We start from the raw sequence: 21,220 nt of genomic DNA, 5'->3' as shown, positions 1-21,220 counted from the left end.
CAATGATGACTCTGAGAAAAAGATTTTACGGTGAGTACACAAAAATCTCCTTTTTTTACTTTTACGCTGGTAACCACGGTAAACATCGGGTTACTAAGCGCGGCCCTGCGCTTAGTAACCCGATGTTTACCCTGGTTACCCGGGACCTTGGCATCGCTGGAGAGCGGTCTGTGTGACAGCTCCCCAGCGACCACACAACGACTTTCCAACGATCACGGCCAGGTCGTATTGCTGGTCGTGAACATTGGTAAATCGTTATGTGAGACGGTACCCTTAGGGTTGGAATTAGGGCTAGGGTTGGAAATAGGGTTAAGATTAGGCTTGTGGTTAGGGTTAAGGATAGGGTTAGGGTTGTGTTGGGGTTACAGTTGTGGGTAGGGTTGGGATTAGGGTTAGGATTAGGGTTAGGGTTGGATTTAGGGTTCCGGGTGTGTTGGGGTTAGGGTTGTGGTTAGGGGTGTGTTGGGGTTAGGGTTGTGATTAGGGTTATGGCTACAGTTGGGATTAGGGTTAGGGGTGTGTTGGGGTTAGTGTTGAAGTTAGAGTTGAGGGGTTTCCACTGTTTAGGCACATCAGGGGTCTCCAAACGCAACATGGCGCCACCATTGATTCCAGCCAATCTTGCGTTCAAAAAGTCAAATGGTGCGCCCTCCCTTCCAAGCCCCGACGTGCGCCCAAACAGTGGTTTACCCCCACATATGGGATACCAGCGTACTCAGGACAAACTGGGCAACAACTATTGGGGTCCAATTTCTCCTGTTACCCTTGCAAAAATAAAAAATTACTTGCTAAAACATAATTTTTGAGGAAAGAACAATTATTTTTTATTTTCATGGCTCTACGTTATAAACTTATGTGAAGCACTTGGGGGTTGAAAGTGCTCACCACACATCTAGATAAGATCCTTTTGGGGTCTAGTTTCCAAAATGGGGTCACTTGTGGGGTGTTTCTACTGTTTAGGCACATCAGGGGCTATGCAACGTGACGCCCGCAGACCATTCCATCAAAGTCTGCATTTCAAATGTCACTACTTCCCTTCCGAGCCCTGACGTGCGCCCAAACAGTGGTTTACCCCCACATATGAGGTATCAGCGTACTCACAGCAAACTGGGCAACAAATATTGGGGTCCAATTTCTCCTGTTACCCTTGTGAAAATAAACAATTGCTTGCTAAAACATCTTTTTTGAGGAAAGAAAAATGATTTTTTTATTTTCACGGCTCTGCGTTGTAAACTTCTGTGAAGCACTTGGGGGTTGAACGTGCTCACCACACATCTAGATAAGTTCCTTGGGGGGTCTAGTTTCCAAAATGGGGTCACTTGTGGGGGGTTTCTACTGTTTAGGCACATCAGGGGCTCTGCAAACGTAACATGATTCCCGCAGACCATTCCATCAAAGTCTGCATTCCAAATCGTCACTACTTCCCTTCCGAGCCCCGGCATGTGCCCAAACAGTGGTTTACCCCCACATATGGGGTATCAGCGTACTCAGGAGAAACTGGACAACAACTTTTGGGGTCCAATTTCTCCTGTTACCCTTGGGAAAATAAAAAATTGTGGGTTAAAAAATCATTTTTGAGGAAAGAAAAATAATTTTTTATTTTCATGGCTCTGCGCTATAAACTTCTGTGAAGCACTTGGGGGTTCAAAGTGCTCACCACACATCTAGATTAGTTCCTTGGGAGGTCTAGTTTCCAAAATGGGGTCACTTGTGCAGGAGCTCCAATGTTTAGGCACACAGGGGCTCTCCAAACGCGACATGGTGTCCGCTAATGATTGAAGCTAATTTTCCATTCAAAAAGCCAAATGGCGTGCCTTCCCTTCCGAGCCCTGCCGTGCGCCCAAACAGTGGTTTACCCCCACATATGGGGTATCATCGTACTCAGGACAAACTGGACAACAGCATTTGGGGTCCAATTTCTCCTATTATCCTTGGGAAAATAAAAAACTCCGGGCTAAAAATAATTTTTGAGGAAAGAAAAATAATTTTTTTATTTTCATGGCTCTGCGTTATAAACTTCTGTGAAGCACCTGGGGGTTTTAAGTGCTCACTATGCATCTAGATTAGTTTCTTGGGGGGTCTAGTTTCCAAAATGGGGTCACTTGTAGGGGAGGCACACAGGGTACTCTAAACGCGACATGGTGTCCACTAACGATTGGAGCTAATTTTCCATTCAAAAAGTCAAATGGCGCGCCTTCCCTTCCGAGCCTTGCCGTGCACCCAAACAATGGTTTACCCCCACATATGAGGTATCGGCGTACTCAGGAGAAATTGCCCAACAAATTTTAGGATCCATTTTATCCTGTTGCCCATGTGAAAATGAAAACATTGAGGCTAAAAGAAATTGTGTGTGAAAAAAAAGTACTTTTTCATTTTTACGGATTAATTTGTGAAGCACCTGAGGGTTTAAAGTGCTCACTATGCATCTAGATAAGTTCCTTGGGGGGTCTAGTTTCCAAAATGGGGTCACTTGTGGGGGAGCTCCAATGTTTAGGCACACAGGGGCTCTCCAAACCTGACATGGTGTCCGCTAACGATTGAGAGAATTTTTCATTCAAAAAGTCAAATGGCGCTCCTTCCCTTCCGAGCCTTACCATGTGCCCAAACAGTGGTTTACCCCCACATATGAGGTATTGGCGTACTCAGGAGAAATTGCCCAACCAATTTTAGGATCCATTTTATCCTGTTGCCCATGTGAAAATGAAAAAATTGAGGCTAAAAGAAATTGTGTGTGAAAAAAAAGTACTTTTTCATTTTTACGGATTAATTTGTGAAGCACCTGGGGGTTTAAAGTGCTCACTATGCTTCTAGATAAGTTCCTTGGGGGGTCTAGTTTCCAAAATGGGGTCACTTGTGGGGGAGCTCCAATGTTTAGGCACACGGGGGCTCTCCAAACGCGACATGGTGTCCGCTAAAGATTGGAGCCAATTTTTCATTCAAAAAGTCAAATGGCGCTCCTTCCCTTCCGAGCCCTGCCGTGCGCCCAAACAGTGGTTTACCCCCACATATGAGGTATCAGCGTACTCAGGACAAATTGGACAACAACATTCGTGGTCCAGTTTCTCCTTTTACCCTTGGGAAAATAAAAAAATTGTTGCGAAAAGATCATTTTTGTGACTAAAAAGTTAAATGTTAATTTTTCCCCTCCATGTTGCTTCTGCTGCTGTGAAACACCTGAAGGGTTAATAAACTTCTTGAATGTGGTTTTGAGCACCTTGAGGGGTGCAGTTTTTAGAATGGTGTCACTTTTGGGTATTTTCAGCCATATAGAACCCTCAAACTGACTTCAAATGTGAGGTGGTCCCTAAAAAAAATGGTTTTGTAAATTTTGTTGTAAAAATGAGAAATCACTGGTCAAATTTTAACCCTTATAACTTCCTAGCAAAATAAAAATTTGTTTCCAAAATTGTGCTGATGTAAAGTAGACATGTGGGAAATGTTATTTATTAACTATTTTGTGTCACATAACTCTCTGGTTTAACAGAATAAAAATTCAAAATGTGAAAATTGCAAAATTTTCAAATTTTTCACCAAATTTCCGTTTTTTTCACAAATAAACTCAGAAATTATCGACCTAAATTTACCACTAACATGAAGCCCAATATGTCACGAAAAAACAATCTCAGAACCGCAAGGATCCGTTGAAGCGTTCCTGAGTTATTACCTCATAAAGGGACACTGGTCAGAATTGCAAAAAATGGCAAGGTCATTAAGGCCAAAATAGGCTGGGTCATGAAGGGGTTAAAGAGCGCTATTGTCCTGAAAATGTCACAAGAATTTGTGAAATATAATAACTGATTAAATAGTGAAGTCCTTTTTTTATCCACTTAGAGTATACTGTATGTCTTCAGATGATAAGTGGCCAGATTTTGCTCTTATTTTATTGCTTTTGCTCTACTGAATCTATATGTAAATATAATATATAATCTAATTTGTTTGTTTGTAAATCTACCATATGGTCCCAGACAAATGGGCCTTTTTTATTTAGTGCTAATTTTTATTATTTTTACCAAGTGGGCGTGGCTCACCGGGTAATAATGCAGTGCAACCTAAGGACACGCCCCCAGAGAATCCCGTGAGACGGACTATAAAAATCAGCACCAGATTAAAAGGCCCAAGTATCTGGAACCAGAGTATAGACTTAAAAAAATACAAAAACTGGTTTACTCAGGGGAGCAGCAGGAGTTAAATAGGCGCATAAAATTGTCACTATTAATCTGGTGACAGGACTCCTTTAAAATATAATAAACTAAATGGAAGTCGCTATACAACAGAAATTGTAGAGATAGTAAAACTTTTAATATGAAAAGGTCCAAAATGAAGTAATTTGCAGATGTATGAATCAGTGAGCCTCTTCAATCTGAAGTTCATCATGTTAGTAGGGTATCTCATTAGGACAAGATGTGAGTACAAAGAAAACTGTATTTAATACTATTCTCTATAACCAACAATATCTTTATTATTTTTCAGCTCAGAGAGGCTTCAGAACCAAAGCCGGAGGTGGTTGTGGTAGAAGAATCACCGGTTGTACACGAGGACAATGAATGGGGTGAGGACTGACTCTGTGTTTCCATTTCTATGCCATGTGATTGAGATAAATGTTATAATCACTATCTCTCATTGGGAGAAATGGCTTGCGCTAAAATGTTGGTATTTTCCTTGTATACAGTGAACTCTGATTAGATTTAGAGGGATTTTTTGTTCTACTGCTAAAAGTGAATAATAGGAAGCTACAATGGTGAAAGAGACAGAAAACATATATAGCTTACTACAGGTGATGCCATAGGTTCAGTTGGTAGCAACGTCCTGACATTCAGTCATGTGAAGCTATAGCCTATTAGTGGCGGCAGCAGTCAGGTCACTGGTGGTTGTCTCATCGGACTTTCCGATCCGACATCTGATCTGACGCTGGATTCACTCTAAAATAATAAAGCATTAGATAAGATAAACCTGTAGAGCAGAGGTCGGCGTCTGTTCCTCTTATATGCTGCGTTAGAATACTACAGCAATAGCCTTAAGGTTTGCTTACTTTTGGTGATTTCACTTAAAGGGTTTCTCCAGAAATCTAACAAAATGAAGTAAAAGTAAATGTAATTCTAAGCAAATGCTAAATACCTTTTAAAAGGGGTTTTCCACTGATTTTCTAACCACACTTCATGTGTCGTCTCTGTTGAAAACAAAGCACTTTTCAGTATACTTCTGCTATCTGGGCAGAACTCACATATGGCTACGTGATCTAACTTTTATATACGCCCCTCCTTCCTGTTCAGTTATGTGTAATCCCTCCATTTCTGCCGGCCTCCGTGAGCACTCCTTCAGTCCTTTCATGTTTTGTAGTAGCATTCGCTCTGTAGACACCTAGCCGACCCCTGCATGCTCAGCACAAGGGCTTCCCTTACTGATCCAGATCCAATGCAGACTCTCCTGAGCCTGGGCCAGTTCCTTTTCTAGCAATTCCTGCTGTCCACAATGAGAAGGAAGACCAGGTTATAGACGTGATGAGCAAAGTTGTCAGAGACCCCAATGAGAAGGGGCAAAAATGTCTAATTTTAATGGAAGGAGGTGTCTGTACTGGACTATTATAACATCATGGAGGACATACATCTCATAATGAAAGGTGCCTGTCCTTGCCTTTATACTAGAGCAATAATGTGAACCTGTTTCCTGTTTACCCCTGTACTTGCAGGTAGGGCTACTTTCACACTAGCGTCGGTACGGGGCCGTTGCCATGCGTCAGCCCGACGTACCGACACACGTTGTGAAATAACTGCACAACGGGGGCAGCGGATTCCTTTTTTTTTTTTTTTCAACGCATCCGCTGCCCCATTGTAATGTCCAGGGAGGAGGGGGCGGAGTTTCGGCCACGCATGCGCGGTCGAAAATGGCGGACGCGATGCACAAAAAAAGTTACATGGAAGTATTTTTGTGCCGACGGTCCGCCAAAACATGACACATCTGTCGCACGACGGATGCGACGTGTGGCAATCCGTCGCAATGCGTCGCTAATGCAAGTCTATGGAGAAAAAACGCATCCTGTGGGCAACTTTGCAGGATGCGTTTTTTCTCCAAAACGACGCATTGCGACGTACGTCACACGACGCTAGTGTGAAAGTAGCCTAAGTAGCATTATAGTGATCTCCGGCTACCTGACTGAAAGTGCGACAACCAAGAGAAAAATTAACTTAATTACTCCCACGAGCCACCGGCTTTGTCACTATGGCTTGTACGGAGCAGCTATAATAAGGCTTTAAGCACACCCTGACAGTATAATTGATAGCTCACTGTGCAGTGCATCTGAGCAAAGTGCCAGGGTGTGTTTACAGCCTACGCTCACAGTATAGTGAGTGGTGCACGCCACCGTGACTCTAAGCCAGCGGCTCCTGGGAGGAAATAAATGTGTTTTCTCCCAGTAGCCTCACTTTTCAGTAAGGCAGCCGGTGGGCATTAGAACACTGTTTACCTGAACTGAAGACTAACAGATTAACACAATATCTGCAGGTAAATAGCATTTTTTGAGGTGACACGTTCCCTTTAAAAAAAAAAAAAAAAAGTAGTGTAGGCAAAGTTTGGAGGTGGTGTGCCAAGTTACTGGCTTATAGCACAGGGGTAAAGCATTATGGAACTTGTAGTCAGAGAGCACAGGAAGACGGAGAAGCAGAAATCGGTGATCTAAACATACGAGCTGGTGCTTGCAGACCAGTACGGCCACAAAACCCATAAAAACTGGTGAATATTGCAAAAATTACAATATGGATATATTCATTGGCACTTGACTGCAATATTTGTGGCAAAAAAGGAGAATAGTTAGGGTAATGAGAAGCTCTTTAATGAGCACATCACACTTATTTTATCTATGGAGCTAATCGCTAAAGTACATGAAAAGGGCCACTGTTTTGTTACACTGAGCGAAACCTGACCTTGAACTGTTACTAGGATACTAGGACATGTGCATCAAGACACTCCACCACTGCAACCTTCAGGCAATCTATACCAAAATACTGTCAAGTATCTCCAGGTTATGCGCAACCAGTGGCTAGAGTTAGGGTGAATGGAGAGTTTTCTCGTACGATTAAGTTACATAGAGGGATGAGACAGGGGTGTCCACTCTCCCATCTAGTGTTTGCTTTGGCTGTTGAGCCGTTGGCTGCCAAGATTAGGCAGTCTGCTGAAGTATCTGGGTTTAAGTATGGGTCATTCGAAGAAAAGATAGCGTTATATGTGGACGACATACTGCTGTTCTTGAGCGATCCACATATTTCATTGGTAAATGCTATTCGGCTTATCGAAAGATTTGGAGCATTGTCGGAGTGCCCATTGTCGGAGTGCCCTAGGTGTAGGAATGACAATGCTGGACTGCTTCACATGCTCTGGACGTGTCCGAGGTTGGCTGCTTTCTGGTTGGTGATTATCAGTCAAATAGAGGGGGCTTATAGATGCGTGGTCCCAAGGGAACCACGATTAAGTTACATAGAGGGATGAGACAGGGGTGTCCACTCTCCCATCTGTTTGCTTTGGCTGTTGAGCCGTTGGCCGCCAAGATTAGGCAGTTTGCTGAAGTATCTGGGTTTAAGTATGGGTCAATCGAAGAAAAGATAGCGTTATACGTGGATGACATACTGCTGTTCTTGAGTGATCCACATATTTCATTGGGAAATTCAGCTTATCGAAAGATTTGGAGCATTGTCGGGGTTGAGAATAAATTGGAATAAATCAACTCTGTTTAAAGGGAAGGTGCCACCAGTTTTCTTGTAGTTTGTTTTTTTGTGAAATTAAGCTTAAAATAGTAAATAAAATGTATTAATGCAATGTTTGCACTGTTTGCAAACATTTCTATATGAAAAATATTATATATTTTCTTACAAATATATATATTGACCACTAGGGGGAGCATTTTCCGTTTTAGACCTCAAGCAGCTATAGTAAGACTTACCAGCTTTACTGTTAGCTGGAAAATCTGGGCAGTAACTGCTGACATCAGCATTTATTCAGTCGTCATGACAGCACTAACGAGAGAGGGGATCCGCCCTTCAGGGACAGGAAACCTACAGAGATAAAAGGGCGGCACCTCTCTCCCGCATCAGTTGGTTTCCTGTCCCTGACAGGGGACCCTGCAGAGGCCTTTTGAAGAAAGGCGAAGAAGTTTTTTGACCCAGGTCCGACTCACCGATCCTGGAGGCGGGATGGCCCCTTCCCCGGTGTTGATCGCGACGCTGGAAGTGCCGCACCACAGAGGGCTGTGGGGATAGGCAGCAGCACGGCAGGAGCAGCCTTCAGGGGGAGTGCTGTCTCGAGTGGTGTCCCATCGCCAGGTACGGGTAAGTATTGTGTGGGAGGCCCTCCGAAACTGAGAATGTGTCTGCGTATTCCCGGCTGGTGGCGCACATCGCAGCGGCGGTACCCTTGCTGCCGGCACTAGGCGCTAGCGCTTCCCCTCTGCATCGGCGTTCTAAGCGGCACGAGCGCATATTCCCGCTGGTGGCGCACATCGCAGCGGCGGTACCCTGGCTGCCGGCACTGGGCGCTAGAGCTTCCCCTCTGCACCGGCGTCCTAAGCAGCACGAGCGCTGCGCTCAGCGTCCCGGAAGCGTCGCACCGGAGATGACGCGCATGGGGGGGCGGTGCTTAGTACGGCAGCGGGCAATGACGCCCGGCGCATGCGCAGTGCGTCACACTGAGGGAAAACATGGCGGCGCCCATCGGTCTCCCCTGAATAGTCTGCGTGGGGGTTCTTTCGGTTGCAACTTGCGGCGGTACTTCCTGGCTGATATCGTGAGTACCATTGGCGGGGGTCTCGGGGAAGGGAGGGGCCTCCCACACGCCGGCTTGTACCAGGCAGTTCACCAGGATTGGCCGGCTGTCCCCCATCGGGGGGAGGTACCTTTAGGGGGCCGGCTATTTAAGGATTCAATGATGGCTGCTTCATGCTTCATATCCATTGTTACAATGGAGTCTCAGGAGCAGGATCCGTTGCCTTCTGAGCAACAGTGTCAACCCCTGGAGAAGCCCCATGCAGCAAACACCCAGCGACGTTCTAGTGGCAGTAGTCGTCCTGGAGGTAGAGCTGATCAATCTTCTAAAGCCGGAAAGTCCTCAAGCCGGATGGATATTGCTTCGGTGGAGAGGGTCCCCCCGCAATCTTCGGTACCACTTAGACACTGTAGGGGTAAGTGATCGTCGTGAAAGTTCACTTAGTGATTGGTGTCCCTCCTTATTCCCTTTCTTACATCAGGGAAAAAAGCGGTCCTCTAAATCCAAGCACAAGGAATGTGCAGAATGCGGTATTCCTCTCCCTGACGAATACGTTAAAAGACTATGTGGTCCGTGTATCCAGCGTCTAATAGCGGAGGAGACACCAGATTTCGCTACTAGTCTAAGACAGATTGTTAGACAAGAGATTAGAAGCTCTTCAAGATCTCAATCTCATAATAGGGGGTCTAAAATAATAGACCCTGGATCCCCAAGTTCACGTGAGGATAGTGACTTAGGAGATCTAAAGTCGGAAGCTTCTCTCTCATCAGTATCCTCCTCGGGCACTGAGTACGGACATTCTTGTTTTTCTTTTGACCGGATAGACTGCCTCGTTAAAGCGGTAAATAACACAATTGGAATTGAGCAGACGCCGCCAGAAAAATCCATACAGGATGTCATGTTCAGAGGTCTGGACCGTAAATCCCGCCGATGCTTTCCGGTGGTGGAGAAAGTTAGCGCCCTAATTTCCAGAGAATGGAAAAAACGGAAAGAAAGGGTTCTCTTCCTCCATCCTTTAAACGGAAGTACCCATTCGAAGAGTCCGCATCGGCGACGTGGGATAAAGCCCCGAAGCTCGATGCAGCTGTAGCCAAGGCTTCCAAGAAATCCTCTCTACCGTTTGAGGATCTGGGGACTTTAAAAGACCCACTGGACAGGAGGGCAGATGTGTTTCTCAAGGGAGCCTGGGAAACTTCAGCAGGAGCTCTCAGACCATCAATTGCTGCCACCTGCACAGCACGCTCTATGATGGTGTGGTTGGATAGCCTGGAGGATCAGCTGAAGAACAAAACCCCGAGAGATGAAATATTATCCTCCCTCTCTATGATTCAGGGGGCTGCGGCTTACCTTGCCGATGCTTCAGCGGACTCAGTTAAATTGGCAGCCAGGTCGGCCGCACTCTCTAATTCAGCCCGTAGAGCAATCTGGCTGAAATGTTGGCAAGGGGACATGCAGGCCAGATCCAAATTATGCAACATTCCGTGCGAAGGGGAGCACTTATTCGGTCCGGTCCTAGACGAATTATTAGAAAAAGCGGGGGACAGTAAGAAACGTTTTCCCTACCTCGGTAGACCCACTTACAGAAGAGGCACTAATAGGAGGTGGTTTGACCGAACAAGACCAAATAGAGAAAAACCCAGATATGACGCCAATAAAAAGAAAGGTAGAGGCTATATGTTTAATTCCTTTAGAGACAACAGAAAGCCACAATGACTGGCGGACCGGGTAGGAGGCAGGCTTCTAGCCTTATATCCGGAGTGGCGTAATATTTCCAATAGCCCGTGGGTCCTGGACATTATTGAGGCTGGACTAAAGTTTGACTTTCAGATCACTCCTAATGACAGGTTTCTAGTAACACCGGTGCGTTCTTCCTCCGCAGAACTGGCATTAGAGACTGAGGTCCAGGAACTCCAACAGAAAGGCGTTTTGGTGGAGGTTCCTGAAGTACAAAGGGGTAAAGGATTCTATTCTCCCCTCTTTTTGATTAAAAAGCCAGATAATACCTTTCGCACAATTATAAACCTTAAGGGCCTAAATAGGTTTTTGTGGATCCCGTCATTTAAAATGGAGTCGGTCAAGTCTGCAATAAAGTTATTGTTTGACGGGTGTTTTATGGTCGTCTTAGATCTTAAAGACGCATATTATCACGTCCCCATACACATAGACCACCAGTGTTATTTAAGAGTTGCAGTCCTGTTAGGGGAATCGATAAGACACTTCCAATACAAGGCACTCCCCTTTGGGGTCGCAGTGGCCCCTCGGGTGTTTACGAAGATAATGGTGGAGGTTATGGCACATCTCCATGAGCAGGATATTCTCATAGTTCCATATCTCGATGACCTATTAATAATAGGAAACTCGGAATCACACTGCACGTCCCAACTACACAAAGTAATTGCAGCCCTGCAAAGGTTGGGGTGGATAATTAATTTTAAAAAATCGCGATTGCAGCCTCTAGAGGTTCAAGAATTCCTGGGTCTCATAGTGGACTCGAGGTTACAAGAATGCCGTCTACCTGACGTTAAGTTGGAAAAAATCCAACGACAGATTCTTAGAGTGATGGTTAATCCGGTAATAACATTGAGGGGAGCAATGTCACTGTTAGGCTCACTCACGTCGTGTATCCCGGCAGTACGTTAGGCCCAATACCACACCAGAGTTCTACAGTGGGAGGTTCTGTACAACACTCGTCTGTTAGGGGGTCACTTGGATAGTTCCTTTTCCTTGTCTGATTCCACTATTCAGTCCTTACGTTGGTGGTTACACGCTCCAAACTTACGTAATGGGTTCCCTGGATAAACCACATATCGCGAGTAATAACCACAGATGCCAGCCCCACGGGATGGGGGGCGCATATGGGCGAGCTGTGGGTCCAGGGGGGTTGGTCACTCTACGAACAGAATTTGTCATCTAACCTTAAAGAGTTGTTAGCCGTAGAACGAGCCCTGAGACATTTCCTTATATCCTTACAGGACCATCACGTCAGACTATTCTCAGACAATCAGATAGCCGAAAATCATCTACGGTCACTCACATCACTGCACATAAAAGGGAAACACAACGTTGTAGCCGACTTTCTAAGTCGCAGAAAACTCGGGCAAGGAGATTGGGTGCTCAATCAGGTCATCTTCGATCAGATCACCCATCGTTGGGGGTGCCCACAGATAGACCTCTTCGCCAACAAAGAAAACAAAAAATGTCGTCGATTTTGTTCCCTAAACCCCAGAGACAATCCGGTGGCGGTGGATGCCCTCCTGATTCCTTGGCACTTCGATATAGCCTACGCCTTTCCCCCGTTGAACTTGATCTCGATAGTCCTCAGGAAAATTCGGGAGGACAAAGCTCATGTAATTCTGATAGCGCCGTTCTGGCCCAAGAGGCCGTGGTTTCCTTGGCTGAGGAAAATGTCCGTTTCTCAACCGTGGATTCTCCCAGAACTCCCAGACCTCCTCTCACAGGGTCCGGTCTTCCATCCACGAGTGGCCAGTTTACATCTGACGGCGTGGGATTTGAAGGGTCATTACTAAGAAAAAAGGGATTTTCAGAGGGGCTTATTAATACCCTATTAAAAAGCAGAAAAGATTCCACGACAAATATTTATGTTAGAATCTGGAGAAAATTCCTTTCGGTCTCAGGATCGGTTATGAGTCAGAAAGCTAATATTCCAAAGATCTTGGAGTTCCTGCAGAGAGGCCTAGAGATGGGGCTAGCTACAAGCACCCTTAGAGTCCAGGTTTCAGCCTTAGGTGCGCTGTATAATTGTGGGTTAGCTAAAAATTATTGGATTGCTCGTTTTATTAAAGCGGCGGCTAGATCAAGACCCATCATTAAGAAAAGACTAGCCCCGTGGGACTTAAACCTAGTCCTCTCAGCGTTAACGGAACCCCCCTTTGAACCTTTAGAATCTGCGTCTATAAAAATCCTGTCCTTAAAAACAGCTCTTTTGATTGCTCTTACGTCGGCTAGGAGAGTTAGTGATTTACAGGCCCTCTCTAGACTGACTCCATATATGCAGATTAGGGAAGATAGAGTAGTATTAAGAACTGATCCCCTCTATCTTCCGAAGGTAGCGTCTAAGTTCCACAGACTTCAGGAGATAATTCTCCCCACCTTTTGTCCTAATCCTAAAAACCAAAAGGAACTCAAACTCCATACATTGGATGTCAAAAGATGCCTTCTTATTAATATATTTCTTTAACAGATCCCTGGAAAAAAGATAATTCCTTGTTTATATCCTATCAGGGAGTCAAGAAAGGGTTTAGAGTATCCAAAAACACCTTAGGTAGATGGATTAGGGAGGCAATTTCTCTGGCTTATTCAGCAGGTGGCCTAGAAGTCCCGGAAGGCGTAAAGGCTCATTCCACTCGTGCCATGGCAACTTCCTGGGCAGAGAGATCGGAGGTGTCGATTGAGGATATATGTAAGGCGGCCACATGGTCATCTCCGTCTACTTTCTTGAATCATTATAGATTAGATCTTGGTAGCTCCAACGATCTCACATTTGGTAGAAGGGTGCTGGAAGCAGTAGTCCCGCCCTAATACTCTTTTCTCTGTAATTCTCTCGTTAGTGCTGTCATGACAACTGAATAAATACTCAAGCTACTTACCAGGTAGCGGTGTTTTTCAGGAGTCCATGACAGCACTCCTATATTCCCTCCCTTTCTACTGGTATGGGTTTCATCACGATAAGTATATTCTCATATAGGTTAATTTTCTACAAATTTTAGTCACAAGGTGAAATGTGTTAAGATATTTATGTGTTACTAATCAATGGAGGTCCTCTCATGCTCTGTAATCCAACTGATGCGGGAGAGAGGTGCTGCCCTTTTATCTCTGTAGGTTTCCTGTCCCTGAAGGGTGGATCCCCTCTCTCGTTAGTGCTGTCATGGACTCCTGAAAAACACCGCTACCTGGTAAGTAGCTTGAGTATTTCCCTCCCCTTTTGGGTGGTCTAATATCCCTGGGGCAGAATGAAGAGCAGCATCACAGGGCAGAGCCATTTTGTGTGTGACTGCCCTGTGATCTGCTATCACCAGCAGTTAGTGCATCAGAAGCACAGTTAGTTTATGTGGTGTGTATGGAGCAGCATTGTCTGTGCAGAGCTGTCTGTGACTCATCCCTCAGTAAGATAAGAAGAAGCTCCAGGTCTGCAGTGAATGGCCAGGCATTGTGGAGGGAGGGGAGAGATACATTGTATGGCTGAGAGAGGTGTCAGGTGTCACCTCTCTCTGCAGGCTGTGAATGCAGCTTAATGGAGTGAATGGAGCTCCTGTAATAGAGAGTAAGTGGAGCTTGGCAGAGAGCACTGGGCTATAATAAAATGGCTGCTAGTCACACCTACAGCAGTGAGTTGTGCAGCCCACAGAGGCGTGCCCAGCTCACGGCTAACACCTCTCCAATGTTAAAGATAGGGTCAGCGCCGGTCTATTATCTCCTATGTCCATGGGGTGCTGTAAAATGACACTGTTAGTGCCCTGCTACTGCTGCAAAACCAAGATGTCAGCCCCCAGTTCCTTCTTTAAACACATATAACACACGAAATCTGTTTCACATGCATTTAAAACTTGGTTATAGCAGCATGTTATGCTACATTACAGTGATTTATTAATAATCTACAAACGCGGTACCTTACCTTTAAGGTAGATGACGTAGGGGATGAGATGGGAGATGTGGAGGGAGGCAGACTTAAAGTGGCTGATCAATTCAAATATTTGGGGATATGGATCTCTCTGCCGATTACAGATTACTTGCATAAGAATTTGACTTCTGTGTTGGGGGTTCTTAACGCAAAAGTAGGGGCATGGTCTAAATTGCACTTGTCAGTGGTGGGCTGAGTCAAGCTTATTAAAATGATTCTCATGCCTAAGATAATGTATGTTCTCCATAACTCACCTATTTGGATACCACGTGGGAAATTTAAGCTGATTAAAGGGAACCTGTCACCCCGTTTTTTCAGTATGAGATAAAAATACCGTTAAATAGGACCTGAGCTGTGCTTTACAATAGTATATTTTTTGTCCCCTGATTCCCCACCTATGCTGCCGAAATACCTTACCAAAGTCGCCGTTTGCCTGTCAATCACGCTGGTCTGGTCAAAAGGGCGTGGTGAAATGGCTTTTTCTCCCCCACCTCTTGCTTATCTTCCCGGCGTTGGCGTAGTGTTTTGCGCATGCGCAACTGCCGAATGCACTGCGCAGCGGCAGACAAAGAGCGCGATCTGCGCTATTGACCGGCTTTTCCGTGGCGGCGGACATCTTCCTGAGGCCGCGCGTGCGCAGATGGAGATCGTGGCGGCCATTTTCCTGAAGCAGAGATGCGAACCAGCGTGATTGACAGGCTAAAATGGCGACTTTGGTAAGGTATTTCGGCAGCATAGGTGGGGAATCAGGGGACAAAAAATATACTATTGTAAAGCACAGCTCAGGTCCTATTTAACAGTATTTTTATCTCATAGTGAACAAAAAGGGTGACAGGTTCCCTTTAATCAGCTTAAATTTCCCACGTGGTATCCAAATCACGGCCCTGCGCTTAGTAACCCGATGTTTACCCTGGTTACCCGGGGACTTCGGCATCGTTGGTCGCTGGAGAGCTGTCTGTGTGACAGCTCTGCAGCGACGCTGCAGCGATCGGCATCTGCAATTATCCGCATGCATTTTGTTTTCCTATATTTAACATTAGGGATGCATGTGTCTGCGATCGGTTGCGTTTTGCGGCGTTTGACGACACATGCGACGTTTCGTCGTCTGCGGTTTGGCACGGTAAACGCAACATGTAGTAATTTTAGAGGCGTCAATTTGCTGCCTAGAAACGTATGCGGTTGTTAGTGCAAGGAATGCAGCAAAAAAACGCATTACTGTCTATGGGAACGCATGCGTACACATGTCTTTGCATATGCATGCGTTTGATGCGCTTGCGTACTTCTGACTGCGCATGTACAGGAACTGATTAGACATGCCCATTAAAGACACACCCTCCTGTAAATATCAAACGTATGCGCATAAAAAGCGCAAACACATGTATAAACGCATGCAAACGCTGCGGTTTTTTTACCATCATGTGTAAGCTGATGCGTTATCAGACGTTTGCATGCGTTTTTGCATGAGGTTGCGGACCTAACCGCAAATGTGAAACCCACGACCATTGCCACGACCAATCAGCGACGCACACAGTCCGGAAGAAAATGGCCGCTCCTTACTCCCCGCACTCAGTGCCCACATACACCCCTCCGGTCACCGCTCACACAGGGTTAATGCCGGCGGTAACGGACCGCGTTATGCCGCGGGTAACGCACTCCGTTACCGCCGCTATTAACACTGTGTGACCAAGTTTTTACTATTGACGCAGCCTAAGCAGTGTCAATAGTAAAAACATCTAATGTTAAAAATAATTTAAAAAAATCATTATATACTCACCTTTCGCCACCTTTCCCGCTCCTCGCGATGCTTCGGCCGGTCCATGCAAGCGGCACGTTCCGGTGGCAGGGAAGGTCTGGGAGAAGGACCTGCCATGACGTCACGGTCATGTGACCGCGACGTCATCACAATTCCTGCGTGCCTGTGCGAGAAGGACCTGCCGTGTCGTCACGGTCATGTGACAGCGACACGGTCATTTGACCGCGACGTCATCACAGGTCCTGCGCGAGAAGCACCTGCCATGACGTCACGTGACCGCGACGTCATTACACCCTGGGACCGGAAGCTGCCACCTGCACCCCACACAGGCGACAGAACTACAATGCGCCTGCGGAAGGTGAGTATATGTTTATTTATTATTTTTTTAACCTGTGACATACGTGGCTGGGCAATATACTACGTGACTGCCCAATATACTACGTGGCCCTGTGCTGTATACGTGACTGGGCAATATACTACGTGACTGGGCAATATACTACGTGACTGGGCAATATACTACTTCACTGGGCAATATACTACGTGGCTCTGTGCTGTATACTACGTCACTGGGCAATATACTACGTGGCTGGGCAATATACTACGTGGCTGGGCAGTATACTACGTGGCTGGGCAATATACTACGTGGACATACATATTCTAGAATACCCGATGCGTTAGAATCGGGCCACCATCTAGTACTTAATAAAAATCTATTTGAGTAAAAAAAAAAAAAAAAGTATCTCCAGATGATGGCAGCTACTCAACATCTATAAACCACTGTCATCTCTAGTATTAGATAAGAAAGACAGCAGAGAGTGGCCTCTTCTCACCTTGGCACCCCTGGTATCTCCAATGTTTGATATAAGACAAGGGTGGACAGCAGTGTAAGCAGCCTTTTCTTACCTCAGGACCCTTATTATCTCTAGCATTAGATCATATGTAGACTGTGAGCCCTAGCGGGCAGGGTCCTCTCTCCTCCTGTACTTGTGTGTGCCTTGTTTTACTCTGGTGGACAGCAGTGTGAGCTGCATCTTCTCATCTCAGCACCCCTGGTATCTCCAGTAATAGATCACATAGACATTGTGGACAGCAGTGTGAGCAGCCTCTTTTTACCTCGGCACCCCTGGTATCTCCAGTAATGGATCATATAGACACTGTGAGCAGCCTCTGCTTGCGTCAGCACCCTAGAGATCACTTTAAAAAATTATTTAGGCGTGAGAGTCCTCAGTGGTTGATAGCCATTAAAAGGTAACTGAAAAGATGGTAAGAAATTTCAAGCTTTCGAGACTACTCAGGCCTCTTCATCAGGCATAGACTAATACAACATCTGAAGAATCACATATTTTTACACAACACCGCACAGAACTGTTATAAATGTGATTCTTCAGATGTTGTATTAGTCTTTGCCTGATGAAGAGACCTGAGTCTTGAAAGCTTGCAATTTGTTACCATCTTTTCAGTTAGCCATTAAAAGGTATCAACCACTGAGGACTCTCAATTCTAAATAATTTTCTATCTACTGGCTAACACGGTACCAGGATATATAACTTTCCTATATAGAGATCTCTAGTATTAGATCAGACAGTGGACAGCAGTATCTTGTTGCGTCAGGACACCTAGTGTCTCTCGAAGTGGATCAAATAGGGTGGACAGCAGTGTGAGCAGCCTCTTCTCACCCCACCACCATTGGATTCTCTGGTATTAGATCATATAGAGCAGTGTTTCTCAACTCCAGTCCTCAAGACCCCACAACAGGTCATGTTTTCAGGATTTCCTTAGTATTGCACAGGTGATAATTTCATCACCTGCTCAAGCATTAATTCTATCGCCTATGCAATACTAAGGAAATCCTGAAAACATGACCTGTTGTGGGGTCTTGAGGACTGGAGTTGAGAAACACTGATCTAGACAATGTGGACAGCAGTGTGAGCTGCCTCAGCCTGGTATTGTCCGTCTTAAATCAGAAAGACCAGGTGAACAGTAGTGTGAGCTGCCGCTTCTTATGTAACCACCCTTAGTATCTTCAGTATTTGTATTCTTTTATATTAATAGAGAATCCTAGTATTCTCACTTTTTATAACAATTGGCTAATTGAATCACACAAAACAAATCAATCTGATGTTATGCAGGTTGTGTGTTGGCTTGTCCAGGTTTTCAAAAATGCTGATGAAATGGTTTTGCACTTTATTTCTGCATATGTTTTGTAGGTATTGAGCTGGTGTCTCAGGTTTCTGAAGAAGAGTTAAAAGAGGCTTCTGGACCTGTTCCCGAGTTGCCAGAGGGAATTACTGTGGCATATACAATTCCTATAACGGTATGAAAATAATAATCTGGCTTCAAATGTATGCAGTAAATGGGATTGCTAATATTTTACGAAATTATTCCAGAACTTGTGTTTTATTCTAGTTTCTGCAGTTTTGGGCACTAGTGTTAAAATGGACAACAGACTAATATTCATATTTCAATATAGGAGTCAAAAAGTCAACCAAGATGACAGCCTGATCAGATTCTCTTGTAGATTACCTTTTAAAGAGGATCCATCACTGGGTTTTTGCTACCCATTCTGAGAGCAACATGATGTAGGGGCAGAGATCCTGATTCTAGGAATGCATCACTCGCTGAGCTGCTTGTTTTGATAAAATCCCTGTCTACCTGGCAGCAGGTTGAATAGTCCCTTAGTAAAAAATCTCCTAATGATAAAACAGTGATTTTATTAAAATTACAGGAAGCGGCTCCATAAGTGACACATTTCTAGAATCGAGGACTCAGTCTCTACATTATGCTGCTCTCAGATTAGGTGGCAAGTACCTGGTGACGGATCCCCTTTGTTATGGTGGAGGGGTAGGTAAACAGATGCTAGTCACATCTAGCTCCACTTATTGTATAAGAAACTAAGGGTACTGTCACACAGTGCAATTTTGGACGGTACGATTCGTGACGTTCTAGCGATATCCATACGATATCGCAGTGTCTGACACGCAGCAGCGATCAGGGACCCTGCTGAGAATCATACGTCGTAGCAGATCGTTTGAAACTTTCTTTCGTCGCTGGATCTCCCGCTGTCATCGCTGGATCGTTGTGTGTGACAGCGATCCAGCGATGCGTTCGCTGGTAACCAGGGTAAACATCGGGTAACTAAGCGCAGGGCCGCGCTTAGTAACCCGATGTTTACCGTGGTTACCAGCGTAAAAGTAAAAAAAAAAAAACCGTACATACTCACCATCTGATGTCCGTCAGGTCCCTTGCAGTCTGCTTCCCTCTCTGACTGTGAGCGCCGGCCGGAAAGTGAGAGCAGATCACAGCGGTGACGTCACCGCTGCGCTCTGCTCTCAGTGTACGGCCGGCACTGTCAGAGCAGGAAGCAGACTGCAAGGGACCTGACGGACATCAGATGGTGAGTATGTACGGTTTGTTTGCACGGTGTGACGGTACCCTAAGGATTATATGAGTAAAACCATCAACCCTGACTACTCAAATATGAGACAGTCCCCATGTACACAAACTGCTGGTGGATCCCATTGAAACAAATGGAAATTGACAATATGTAACTACTTTAAGTCAGTCTAATGGATCAGCAAATAAACCATAGTATTGTATATATTACTCCACATGATTTACTTGTCTCAGTACCATGTGTGGATTTCTTGTGAGATCTACAAATGCATGGCTTAGTAGAAGACTTTCTGCCATGCAGCCTGGGTCTGTTCCTTATTATCCCAGATCATCTAACAAACTGCAAATTCCACACCACCGTGTACAGAACAATTTTGGTTGGGTTCAGATGAAAAGAAAAAAAAAGGTTTTACATTTGGCTTATCGCCCTGCCTCTAAGCAGAAAACATTCCTGCTCTTTCTATTCCAGAAACCCTCATCGGGGGCTACAGTGGAAGACACAGATCAGAGTCTGGAGGACCTCATGGCCCAAATGAAAAACATGTAATATTGTCTGTGTCGTCCATTCACCATGAGGTCGACTTACCATTCCCATGTGTCCTTGTGAAATCATTCATATAGTTCTTGGCTCTTCTCACATCAGACTAATTGGTAATAGTTGTACTCACTGTACTAATAAATTGCTCTGCATTATTTAAATACATTTAGTCTCTCTTGCCTTATTTTTGGTGTTGAATTTGATGCAAAGGAAATGATTAAACTGGATTTTCATTTAATGGGTTTCAAAGTGGAAAACTTGTTCAAGGAACTTTTTTTAATTTATTTATAATTACAAATTTTAATGAAGTTTACTAGCCTTTATTTTTAAACCATATCCATAGGATAGATGCTAAATGTATGATTGCTGGGGCCAAACCTTCCTTTTTGGTAAAAGTTGAAAGAAAATCTCTGCTTTTAGTTAATCTTACATTTCAACCCGTTATCGACATCCACTGTGCGTAAGGTGGAAGTATGGAGTGGTCTCATGGGCTGAGTGTCCCCATACCCAGCAGATGGCGGAGACACACAACCAGGATCGGCCTCTAAAACCCATGAGTGGAGCTCTGCCCAAGACTATAACCTACAGATGCAAACGTGCTCGGATAAGGTATTATCAGAGAATGCTCGGGTGCAACCCGCGTGTCTTCGATGTGCTCGAATAATATGTCCCCGCAACTGCATGTCTCGCGGCTGTTCGACAGTCACAACCCATGCAGGGATTGCCTAACAAACAGACAATGCCTGCATGTGTTGCGGCTGTCGGACAGTCACAAGACATGTCTGTGTGGGAACTCTAACATATATTTCTTTATCGCTTCATTGTGGGACACAGGTAACCATGGGTGTATGCTGCTGTCGCTAGGAGGCTGACACTATGCAAAAAAAGGAAAATAGCTCCTCCTCTACAGTATACACCCACCGACAGGCACAAAGTACCTCAGTTTTTAAGCTTAGTATCTGTAGGAGGCAGACCTGGATCTGATCCCAGATCCGTCTTTTCCTTTTCAGGTCACCTGTTGTGTTTTGTTAATCTTTTTCCTGTTGTCTTTCAGGTTCTTCAGCTTCAGGGTAACAGGGTGTAATGTCTCACCCTGTTTTCCCACACTTATGCGACCGAGAGAGCAGTGTGGTGTCACCCACATCGCCCA

The 21,220-nt window shown here is 45.1% G+C and overlaps 1 protein-coding gene across 2 annotated transcripts in view; it reads left to right on the top strand.

The window, feature by feature from the left end:
• Positions 1-20,235, top strand: part of UBA5 (ubiquitin like modifier activating enzyme 5) — a 69,889-nt gene extending 49,654 nt beyond the window's left edge. For both annotated transcript variants that reach the window (XM_077269053.1, XM_077269054.1), the window contains 3 exons: positions 4,471-4,549; positions 18,347-18,453; positions 20,002-20,235. In XM_077269053.1, coding sequence (XP_077125168.1) covers positions 4,471-4,549; positions 18,347-18,453; positions 20,002-20,079 — 264 coding nt within the window. In that variant the 3' untranslated portion in view covers positions 20,080-20,235. The remainder of the gene's footprint in view (positions 1-4,470; positions 4,550-18,346; positions 18,454-20,001) is intronic.
• The last annotated feature ends 985 nt before the right edge of the window (positions 20,236-21,220 follow it).

The sequence above is a fragment of the Ranitomeya variabilis genome, chromosome 6 (genome assembly GCF_051348905.1).
Source record: "Ranitomeya variabilis isolate aRanVar5 chromosome 6, aRanVar5.hap1, whole genome shotgun sequence".
NCBI lineage: Eukaryota > Metazoa > Chordata > Amphibia > Anura > Dendrobatidae > Ranitomeya > Ranitomeya variabilis.
Note: the sequence above shows the minus strand (reverse complement) of the source record. Positions and strands in the feature narration are given on the sequence as shown.